Source organism: Equus quagga, chromosome 5 (assembly GCF_021613505.1).
Source record: "Equus quagga isolate Etosha38 chromosome 5, UCLA_HA_Equagga_1.0, whole genome shotgun sequence".
Classification (NCBI taxonomy): Eukaryota; Metazoa; Chordata; class Mammalia; order Perissodactyla; family Equidae; genus Equus; species Equus quagga.
This window is the reverse complement of record NC_060271.1, coordinates 23,602,365-23,613,907: the sequence shown is the minus strand read 5'-3', so window position 1 is coordinate 23,613,907 and position 11,543 is coordinate 23,602,365. Positions and strand designations below refer to the sequence as shown.

The following is an 11,543-nucleotide window of genomic DNA, read 5'->3' as shown; positions in this document are numbered from 1 at the left end:
TCCTTTTCTTTTAATTGGTGAATTAAACCTAATTACATTTAATGATATAATGGCTATGCTTGCTTTCAGATCTGTCATATTATGTTGTGTTTACTTTGTGTATTTGTCGTATTTACTGGTTCTTTCACAATGTGGTATTTTGGGTACTTAAAAAAATATATGTATTCATATTTAGCAAAATTTGTATTTTCATTCTAGTGATTTCCTTTATATTAAAATACTCATGTAATGTCCTTAGTCCTCTTTTTCTCGACTTATGTCCTTCTATTTTGTTGGCTTTATATCAGTGGTTCTCAATGGGTCAGGGGGAGGGTGTGTGCACGTGAGTGTTGGTTTTGCTCCCCAGAGGACACTTGGCAATGTCTGGAAACATTTTTGGTTGTCACTACTGGGGTAAGAATGCTACTGGCATCTAGTGGGTAGAGGCCGGGGATGCTGCTAAACATCCTGTAACATACAGGACAGCCAGCTCTACAACAAAAAAGCATCCAGCCCAAAATGTCAATAGCGCCAAGTTTGAGAAACCCTGCTTTATATAATCTTTTGACTCTGCCCTATTAACTATGTGGCAATCAATGGGCTCATTTTACTTTCCTCTTTCCTCTCCCTTCTCTTTCCATTAAAAAATTGTGTTATTTCCACTTTGTCAGACAGATGACATTTACATACTATTCTTCCATCTTTGTCTCCTTCTTCATTTTAGATTTCAATATAATCAATTCTCAACACCAGGGTTTTTGCTAAAGGTCCCCAGTTATCACCTGGTTGAATGAAACTCATCCTCTCATTAGCAGGAGATTTTTCAGGAGGGGCTCCTGAGTAAAACAGTCCTGAGTTCTTGAATATTTAATATTATGTTTTTATAGTCTTGATGCTTAAAAATCACTGCATCTATAATCCCAAGCTTGTACTTTTTCTCCTTCAGTTTGTCGAAAACATGGCCCCACTTCTCTTTTGCTTTGAGTGTTGCTGTTAAGAAATCTGATGACGAGCCGATTTTCTTTCCTTGCAACTGACTTTTTTAAACCTGGAGCTCTGCGAATGTTTTTTTTTCTTTAAAAATCTTATGGTTTTCCTGGGATATGTCTCAGAGTTGGCCATTCCAGGCTAATTTCCCAGGAACACAGTGGACCTTTCAATATAGAGGTTAAGTTTTTCTTTTCGTTCTAGAAAGCTTTCTTAGAGTCTAATTTTAGATACCAATTCTGTTCCACTTATTTAGGTTTGCTTCTTAGGGACTCCTATTGCACATAAATTGTGTTATCTTTGCCTGTTTGCTATATCTCACTTTCTTATCCTTTTCACCTCTTGATTTGACTTTTGTTTTCTTAGATGTTTTAATTTTCTTCCTATATGCCCTTTATTTACTTTCTTTGTGTATCTCTTGTCCCTTGGACACTTTGCAGTTTGGTCTTAACTTCTAAGATTTATCCTTTTTTGGTAAGCTCTCATTTCACTTCTTTCTGTTGTATGTCCATTTGCATTCCGAGTTTTTGAACTTCTGATTTATGTTCCACTTTAATATTGGCAATTGTTTGTTTAATTATATGTAATTAATGTTGATATGCTTTTTAAGAAGTATTCTTCTCTTTTGTTTATTTTTGGAGGACATGTTTTCATTAGCTAAAATGTTTTACTACTTATTTTCTGTTTTATTCTTATAGCAGTGTTGTAGACATGTTGAGCGGCCTTTTCTGTCCATGACAAGATAAACATACAGGATTTTCCCAGACCAGCAGTAGCAGGTGACTCCAATGGAGTGAGGGACGGAGTGGTTTTGGTTGCTTATTTGATTTCTTAGTTCAAGGCCACGCTCTTCTTTTGGTGTAGGTTGATCTTACGGGGTTGGTGTAGCTTGTCTCACAGGCATTGTAGTTTGGGCCTGCCCCCTCTATCTCTGCCCCGAGGCTCACGAAAGCTTGTCCTAGCATGACTTTTGGAGGTGTTTCCCCATTCTAAAGGAGCGTTCCAGAAATTGCCTGCCATTTTCTTGTAAAGTGTTTATAGGCTGGGAGAGCTTACCTTCTGAACTTAGACAGTGTTTGCTGTCTTGTTCTCCCGACTCCTAATCCAGCAGGAGCCTGTGTTTTTATGACAGTCTGATTACTGGCCTGAATCCCAGCCAAGCTGCCTGAGGGCCCTTATGGGAGGGCTGGGTCTAGCCAGCTACTTCCTTGTGGTCAGGAGATAAATACAAGACATTATGTCGCACATGAAATGCCTGTTTGGAAACTGGGAAAGTTCATGAAAATCAGGTTATTGAGATGATCGGGGGACAATGGGAGCCAAGGTGCAGTGCAAAAGTCAAGGGTAGTGAGAGTCGGAAACCTGAAGGTAGTCTGGATGAATTTTCCACATAAAATAATGATTCCTTATATATATGTGTATGTGTGTGTGTGTGTGTGTGTGTATGTATATATATACATATATAAATGAGAATGTGTATATATATAAATAAAAATATATATGTGTGTATATATATGTATTTAGAGAAAGAGATTCTTCGTTCTTGCCAGTCTTCCTTTTTTTCCTCACCTCTCCTTTAGTGGCTGTCGTACCTGGGAAATCCTCCCTGATTTGGCCTTTCTCTACTATAGAGTTTCTGCTCCCTAAGCCACCTGCCCTTTAGACTGCAACCCTTAGATCCTGGCCTCCTCAGTCCAGGCCAAACCCCATCCCGGAAGGCGAGCGGCTCCTTTGTTCCCAGGTTCCTGTCCTGAGCTGACCTGGGCTCCACTATAAGTAAAGAACATTTTTGAATTGTGGTAAAATACACATAACATCAAATTTGCCACCTTAACTGAAGTTCAGTAGTGTTAAATATATTCATATTATTGTGCTAACAACCCCCAGAACTATTTCATCTTGTAAAGCTGAAACTCTGTACCCATTAAACAACAGCTTCCGTTTCGCTCTCCTGCCAGCCCCTGGCAATCTCCATTCTACTTTCTGCTTCTACGAGTTTGACTGCTCTAGAGACCTCAGCTAAGTAGAATCACGCAGTATTTGTCCTGTTGTGATTGGTTTATTTCACTTGGCGTAAAGCCCTCAAGGTTCATCCATGTGGTGGCATGTGTCAGAATTTCCTTCCTTTTTAAGGCTGAATAATAATCCATTGCATGTTTATACCACATATGGTTTATGCATCCATCACTTGACATTTGGGCTGCTTCCATCTCTAGGCTATGGTGAATAACACTGCAATGAACACGAGGGTACAAATACCTCTTTGCCACCCTGCTTTCAATTCTTTTGGATATAGAACAAGAAGTGGCATTGCTGAATCATATAGTAATTTTATTTTTAATTTTTTTGGGAACCTCCACACTGTTTTCCATAATGGCTACACCATTTTAATTTCCACGAACAGTGCACAAGTGTTCCAATTTCTCTAAATGCTCACCAATACTTGTTATTTTCTGTGTTTTGATAGTAGCATCCTAATGGGTGTGAGGTGGTATCTCACTGTGGTTTTGATTTGCATTTCCCTAATGATTCGGGATGTGGAGCATCTTTTTATGTGCTCATTGGTCATTTGTGTATTTCTTTGGAGAAAGGCCTGTTCAAATCATTTCCCCATTTTTAATTTGGGTTATTTGTTTTTTTGTTGTTGAGTTGCAGGAATTCTTTACATATTCTGGATAGTAATCCCTTATCATATGTATGATATGCAAATATTTTCTCCTATTCCATAGGTTGCCTTTTCACCCTTTTGATTGTGTCCTTTGATGCACAGAAGTTTTAAATTTTGACTTACCTATTTTTTCTTTTTTTGCCTGTACTTTTGGTGTCATATCCAAGAAATCATTGCTAAATTTAATGTCACGAAGCTTTCCTCCTTTGTTTTCTTGTAAAGGTTTTATAATTTTAGGTCTTATGTTTAGCTATTTGACCCATTTTGAGTTAATTTTTTTGTGTATAGTGTACCCACTATCATTTTTGCTGGGAATTCCTCACACATAGCAGAGGCGATATAAATAAGTTTAAGAAAGATTTCCACATTTCAAAAAACTCTTGGCTTTTAGCCCAAAATATGTCTTTCCTCCCCTTCTCCAACAAACACTTGCCCTTAGCCATGAAAAAGGCCATAAAAGTGTAAGAAAACCAATGCAAAAATTTATATTTTATTTGAATTCAAAAAATTTAAAATTGCTTTCAAATTCAGGAAAGTACCATAATGCAGACCCCAGGGGGAAGCCTCATATACAGAGACAGATAAATTAAATGTATATACTGCAGACAAGCCAAGGAGGTGTGTAGATTACATATTTACAGCACTTGATGTTTTCTGAAAACCATATTTATACATTTTATTACATTTACAAAAAAGGCTTCCACTACTGTTTACCTACAATAATGAAAAAAAATTTACACCTTTTTTTCTTTCTTTTTTGGTACTGTACAAACTTTGTATAATAAAAATATATCTCTGTACAAAAGATTTTTTTTTTGTTTTTGTTTTACTTTTTTTTTTTCCTCATGGGATGGTGGTGGGTATATGGTGTGAATGGTGGGTGATGGGCCGAACCTGCCCTGGTCCCTTATGAGCCTCTGGAGGTGGAAAGTGCCAGAGAGGGGAAAGGGTAATGCACAGCAGAGTGCTGGCCGCCCCACCAGCATGTGCTCCTTGGGAATCTCCTAGGACTTCATGAGGGGGCGGAGGCTGGACGGGGAGCCCACTGGTTGGTTTGAGATGAGTGGATGAAGGGAGAAAGGAGCAGCCAAAGAGCTTCCTACATTTGTTTCCAGGGAAAGAAAGAGAGGAGTGTGTGAGTGTGTTTGTCTGGATTGGTCCTCTCCCGCCAAGCCCAAGGATGCTGTGACCCAGAACGGATGCGGGCTCCTGTCGTTGCCAGTCCCAGTCGCATCTGCTGGAAACGGGCACTTCTCGCTTTACTGTAGCGCTTCTTCACATTAGATCTTTTAATTGTTCCAACCCAGAATTTGCCTAAGAACCAGGTGTCCCTGCCACACCACTCCCTCATTTCCTCCTGGTTATTTCGATATGTGATGGGAACATCTGAGACCAGCATGTCACACGTGCACGGGTGCTTACGCCTATGGGGACCTTCCCGAGGACAGAGAAAGTGGCTTTAGATGTCCGAGTTTTTGATTCCTAAGCTCTTGATTCCTAAACTGTTAACGTCCCAACAATCCTTATATGGAATTCATTAATGACCCAAGCACAAGGAAACTCAAAATAAATCAAACCCAGTTGCAAGGAGCTGAGAGACTTTCATTTACTCCCTTCTTTTGATTCAGGAGCCCCCAGGTCCTTTGTCTGCTATGGCGAGGGGCTGCTGGGAGCCTTGGGGCCAGCACCAGCTCCTGGAGGCCTGGGGTACTGAGTCCTTGCCCTCAGGCTTCCCAAGTGGAGAGAATAGACCCCAGAGAGGACACGTGGGTCCCCTGCCAGGCCCACCAGCCCTGGCCACAGCTATACTGTAGAGATTCACCTCCTTGTCCCTGTCAGTAGTCCCCTTTAGACTTGGGTTTCTGGCAGCTGGTGTAGTGAACTCTGGAGCCAGACTCATCGGGTTTGCATCCTGACCCCATACTTGCTATGTGACTTATGACTCTTCACCTTTTCTTCTGTTTTCTCATCTATAAAATGAGAACAATATTCCTGTGTTTTGGGTTGTTGCAAGGTCTAGAAATTACACACAAAGTGTCAGGCACAGAGAAGAAACTCAAGATACAGTAGCTATTATTTTTTGGACACTGGAATGGGTTTCGTTTCCTGTCCCTTCCAGCACCTCCCCGATGCCTACAGACTTGGTCTCTATCTGGGCCACAGACTTGTCTCTTTTCTCTTGTCAGTTGATAGCCAGGCTTGACCTTGGGCTCCTGGCCAGACCCCTGTCCTTACCTTCCCTGATTCATCCTTCTTTTCCAGTACTGCCTGGGACCCAGAATGACTTAATTCACTGGGTTGAGAATGCAATAAAATTATGTTGGAAAAAACAAAGTAACGGATTTTCAAACTATTTCTTAAGAAGGTTTTCTGCCCTTGGGGTAATCCTTGCTGTCATTCTGCGGATGGGACTGTCCATTGCAGGTGGCTGGGCTCTGTGCCCTGACCATGGGATGCATCCGGCTAACACATACACCATCCCTGCACCCGGGCGGGGCGGGCGTGTTGGTTTCAATGCAGATCGCGTCTCCTCATCTTTACCGCTTCTCTGTGTTTGTGGGGAGCAGGGCACGGGGCACCGTTCACACACAATTCTCTTTTTTAAGCTTCTCTTTCATAGGACTCAAATGAAGGAGGGGGTGTGTGTTTGTGTGTGCTCAGGCCCATACACACACGCGCACAGCCACGGGATGCTTTGCTATTTTAAATCCGCAAGCTTCCTTCCTTCCTCCGTCTGCGGCCCCTCCTCCTTGACAGCCCGAGGTGCAGGCGTAGTGGGAGTCCTCTCCAGGGTGGCGGGTGCAGATGGCGGCAGGGCGGGGGCCCAAGTGCCAGCAGTAGCAGACACGGGCGGAGAGACAGACGAAGATGGGCACTGGGCACTGTGTTCAGGGGAGGTTACTTCCTGTCCCCTGGAGAACTGGGCACAGACAGATCACACCGGGGGTGGGGTTTGTAAAGCAAGAGAGGCAGGGGGGACATGGGACGGGGACAGACGGACCAGAAGGTGCACGAGAAAATAGGCAAAGCAAAGAAGGAATAAAGGGAAAAGAAGTAAAGAAAATTAGTTGCTTTGATCTTTATCTTTGGTTTTTAATCTTCTCAAACTGAGGGTGGGGTGTAGGTCCCCCTACCTACATACAGCAGAACACACATTTTCCCAACATCATCTTTTTCCCTGGCAGGGCCGACTTAGCCATGAGGCGAGCAGACCCCGTGCCTAGAGGCCACTATACTTTCAGGGGCCCAGGAAAATGTTTTGATTTTTGTTTCTTTCACAATCAGAAGGAAAAAAATGAATATTCTAATAATGGACATACAATAATGAATCTGGCCTAGATTATATTCATCTTTATAATAATACAATTTTAAAGTATCATATTTAAGTTTTTTTGCTGGGAAAGATTCACCCTGAGCTGACATCTGTTGCCGATCTTCCTCTTTTTTCTTTTTCTTCCCCAAAGCTCCAGTACATGGCTGTAGATTCTAGTTGTAAGTCCTTCTAGTTCTTCCATGTGAGCCACTGCCACAGCATGGCAACTGACAGACGAGTGGTGTGGTCCCTGCCCGGGAATTGAACCCGGGCCACTGAAGTGGAGCACGCTGAACTTTAACCCCTAGGCCATCAGGGCTGGCTCTAAATTTTTTTTCTTTTAAATGGAGGGAGGGGTCCATGGAAGTCACAACACAGCTTGTCCCCTTGCCCCCTGACTCACTGACCCCACAGGCCTCCATGACTTCCCCATGTGGGGTTCTTATTTTAATTTCAGCTGTTCTCATTAGGCTTCGTTTGAATGGACCGCCTCGTCACTCATTTTAAGCGTATGTGTGTCTGTTCAGGGTGGTTTTTAGACATCCCCTCCCTGAGCAAGTCTCTCTCTCTGCTCCAGCCTGGGTAGGCTGGAAGTGGGCAGAGGGGCCCTACTGGAGAGCTGTGGGCCAGGTAGAACGTTCTGAGGCCCCGGATGCTGGTGGGGGCAACGCTGAGGGCTGCCAAGACTTGGAGCCACCAACCCCAGATGACCCAGGGTGAAACATCGTGCACACAGGCACCTGGGAGCCAGGGGAGCCCGAGACTCGGAGCGGGGGCGGGGGGCTGTGCAGGTCACGGGCGTTCTCGTTTCTTTCCTATGCTGTTCAATAACTGTGCCACTCCAAGTTCAGAGTCCTGGCTGAGAACCTGCAAGGCCTGATTTACATCATCAGAGAGGCTGTTACTTTTCTTTTCTGCTTTCTATTTGTAAGCGTTCTGAGGAGGAAAAAGGTAAGAAAATGTAAAGATGGAGCAGAAAGAGGAAACCTCAGAACTAGTTTTGGCATATTAAAATGATCCCACTGGAATAATTTCGCCTCTTCCTTTAAATACTTGTTTTGGAAAGATGTAAAAGGATGAGGAAACTCTCAATAACTTAACTGTACTCAGCAGTTGCCTTCATATAGCCTGAAAATAACTTTTATCTCTTTATGTATAAATTATCTTAATACCTACAATTTCAAGCTTAGACTTAAGCAAGAGAAATGATCTAGAAGAACAAAGTGGCCCCAAAGAGGGAGGGGACAAGGAGGGCGGTGCAGCAGAGTTTCAAGGCCAGGGACTTTTCAGTCTGCGTCACTAGCTCGCTGCAGGGGTGGGACTCGGGCTGAAGCTGCCGAAGTCCTCCTGGGGTGCTTGTGAGGACGAAAGGAAGCGACGCGTGTCAGGGGCCGGACAGACTTTTATAATTACTCTCCTTGTCCCTCAGCAGGTGTTGTCCCCCCCATTCCCGTCAGCCCAACCCTCGCATCCTCGCTCACACAGCCTGTTCCCCCATGAGCTGCACACGTGTCTGGCAGGAATACCCATCCCATGCGCTGCTATAGGTGGGAGCGTGGGAAGGCAGAGCTGGCAGTAGCTTTAGGGTTTGGCTGATTACCCACTTGACGGGTTTTCCCTGGCCCTGTGGGAATTCCCACCTCCCTAGGGGCTGTGACTCTTCTCCCCAGAGCCCTCGGGGCCTGGCTGGCCTCTTTAAGGTGGGAGGAGGCACCCAAGAGAGAGCACCTGTCTGTCCCCAGCCAGTGGGATCTGCAGGAGGAGACACAGGTCTCCGAGGGGGTGCATCTTGGACCTCATGTTAGGGCAATTCCTGCAGGTCCCCGGCTCCCAGGGGAAGGTGGTATCGTTGAGGGAGGACATGGCGAGGAGGAGACAATGCCTTCTAGATTTGTCAGTTCCTCTGTGGCAGGCCTGTCAGATGTGCGTGGGTGTGTGTGTGTGTGAGTGTACGTATGTGCATGTGTGAGAGAGTGCATAGTGTGCACTTGTGAGCCTCTGTGTGTGCTTCTGCCCCTCTGTCCACATAATGGGGGTGGCCTTCCTCTCTTGTCCAATACCAGGGATTGTGTCAGTCTACCTAATAGGTTCCAGGTGACAGTTAATTTTATATGTCAACCTGCCTCAGGTCTGGTGCCCTGTTGTTTGGTCAAACAGCAGCCTAGATGTTACTGTGAAGGAAGTTTTTAGATGTGATTAACATTTAAATCAGTAGACTTTGAATAAAGGAGATTACCCTCTATAATGTGGGTGGGCCTCACCCTATCAGTGGAAGGCCTTAAGAGAAAAGACCTAGACCCCCTGAAGAGGAAGGAATTCTGCCTCCACACTGCCTTTGGACTCGAGATTACGACATCAGTTCCTGATGGAAGTTCCAGCCTGCAGGCCCGCCCTGTGGACTTCAGACTTGCAGCCACTCCATTGTGTGAGCCAATTCTTTAAAACAAACATCTCTCCTTCTTGCTCTGTCTGTGTGCACATCTCTCTCTCTCTCTGAGGAGCCCTGACTAATACACTCTGCCTGGATATTTTGCTGATCCCCGTGGCTAAGAGCATAGTCTCTGGAGCGGCCCGCCTGGGACTGGATTCTGACCCTGCTACTTATTAGCTGTGTGATCTTGGTCAAGTTAATTCCTTCTTCTGCATCTCAGCTTTCCCATCTGTAAAGGGGAGAACCACAGCACCCACCTCCCAGGTGGAGGGAAGGGCCTAGCTGAGTGCCTGGCACGCAGCAGTGCTCAGAGCACCTTCCTCTTACTGGGCGTGTCTAGAGGGGTGTCTCCGCGCCTGCAGAGGGACCGGCCACCTCGCACGCCCCCTCTCACCGGCTGCCGGAGGCGGGGCTCTCAGTGGCGGAGGCGGTGGCAGCCAGGCCTGGTGGCTATACCGCTGTACACACGGTGCTGACTGTGAACTCCGCCTCGGTGGCCATGATGTCTGTGGGCTGGATGTTGCGGTCGTACATCGGGTTTTCAAACGTGGCCCGAACATTTGTGTTCTCGTGGCCCGCATAGCCATTGAAGGGAACTTTGGGTCTTCTCCTGGGAAGGAGAGAGAGAGAGACCGAGACATCAAGAGAGACGCAGACTCAGGGATCTAAGGGGGGCGTGGGGGCAGCGGGAGGCTCTGCCTTCCTCTCAGGAGTGACGGCTCTCCCGAGCCAGGAGGGCTCTGGCGGGGTCGGGGTCTGGGACAGGGCCTGGTCACCCTCCGGCCCGGGCCTCGTCCCTTCACTCTACCTGTGCTTGTAGAGATAGAGCACGAAGCCTGCGATGATGAGGGCGATGAAAGGCACCAGGATGGCGGCTGCCACGGAGCTGCTGTTGGAAGCAAAGTGGCGGCCGATGGACTCGGGGTCCGACTCCAGCAACCTGAGGTCTGCAAAGTCCCAAAGCATAAACCTCAGGGCAAAGAGCCGCCGTCTGGGGTCACCCAGCATCCCCCCGCCCCGCCGCACACCAGCGGGAAGCGTGGCGGGGGCTCGGGATGTTCCCCCCCACCTCAGCTGGGGGGGAGCCTGGGTGCTCGGAGCCCGGCCCCCGCCCTCCACACCCTCCCCGATGTCCCCGAAGGGCCCCACGCGCTGGTCAGAGCTCAGGCAGAGGACGGCGCTCAGTCCCGGGGAGCCAATCCGCGGGAGACCCCGAAACCATGTCGCAGAATAAAGTCTTAAAAGGGGCAGCCCTCTGGAAGTTTCGAAACTTCCATTGGCCAGAGAAGCCTTTTCTCAGGTGAAACCTTACAAGGAAGCCGAAATGTCCAACAGGGGAAGGTGGAACTGCTCCCCCGGAAGTGGGAGAGGGGCTGCGGTGTGGACTAGGGGCGTCTCACGCCCGCAGCTCGCGAGGGCGGGGCTACGAAGCACGCCGCCCGCCTGGGAGGAGCAGGGTGGAGGGGGAGTGACAGGGAAGCACGTTCCTGCTTCCTGCTTGAGACAAAGAGGAGCTCCCCGAAGGCCGGAGCTGCGAGAAGATGCAATGGACACGATGGACTGCCTGGGCGGTCGGGCGCCCCCGGGATGGCGGCGTCAGCACCCGGGGACAGAGAGCTGGCTCTCCAGCACCCAGGACTCCTCCTGCCTCCCTTTCCACTGCTTCTGAGAAACCAGGCCCCTCCCCCCATGAGAATCTGAGCCTCAAGGCCAGGAGGCTCCGAATCGAGGTCAGTCTCTGAAGTGAGCACACTGACACTGATGACGTGTAGCCTGTGGAGTAAAGATGCCCGGGAAGAACGAGGGAGGGAAGCCTTCTTGGCACTCAGTTTTCCCATCTGTAAAACGAGGACAGCAATCCCAACCTTCCAGGACTGTGCTGGGGAGGGAAGGACATCAGGAAGCTGAGAACCCAGGTTGGACTGCTTAAGGATGTCTGGGTGATGCCTGAGGGCTGGCCAGAGAGTGCTGTGGGGGGCTGTGTCTGAGACCCAATGTCCCTTAAGCTGGGGGCTCTCCACTCAAAGGCTGAGTGTGAAACTGTTTGGCAAAGGTTGAGGGTATTATGTAAATGTGTTTGTTTCTGGGGAAATATTCCACAGCTTTTTTTTTTTTTTTTTTTTTGGTGAGGAAGATTGGCTCTGAGCTAACTTCTGTGCCAATCT

At 47.3% G+C, this 11,543-nt stretch overlaps 1 protein-coding gene across 1 annotated transcript in view; it reads right to left on the bottom strand.

Moving 5' to 3' along the window:
- Window positions 1-9,581: 9,581 nt before the first annotated feature.
- Window positions 9,582-11,543, bottom strand: part of CSMD2 (CUB and Sushi multiple domains 2) — a 585,891-nt gene continuing 583,929 nt past the window's right edge. Inside the window, exons 69-70 of the mRNA XM_046662326.1 lie at window positions 10,187-10,325; window positions 9,582-9,988 (exon numbers count right to left, since the gene is read on the bottom strand). Coding sequence (XP_046518282.1) covers window positions 9,829-9,988; window positions 10,187-10,325 — 299 coding nt within the window. The 3' untranslated portion in view covers window positions 9,582-9,828. The remainder of the gene's footprint in view (window positions 9,989-10,186; window positions 10,326-11,543) is intronic.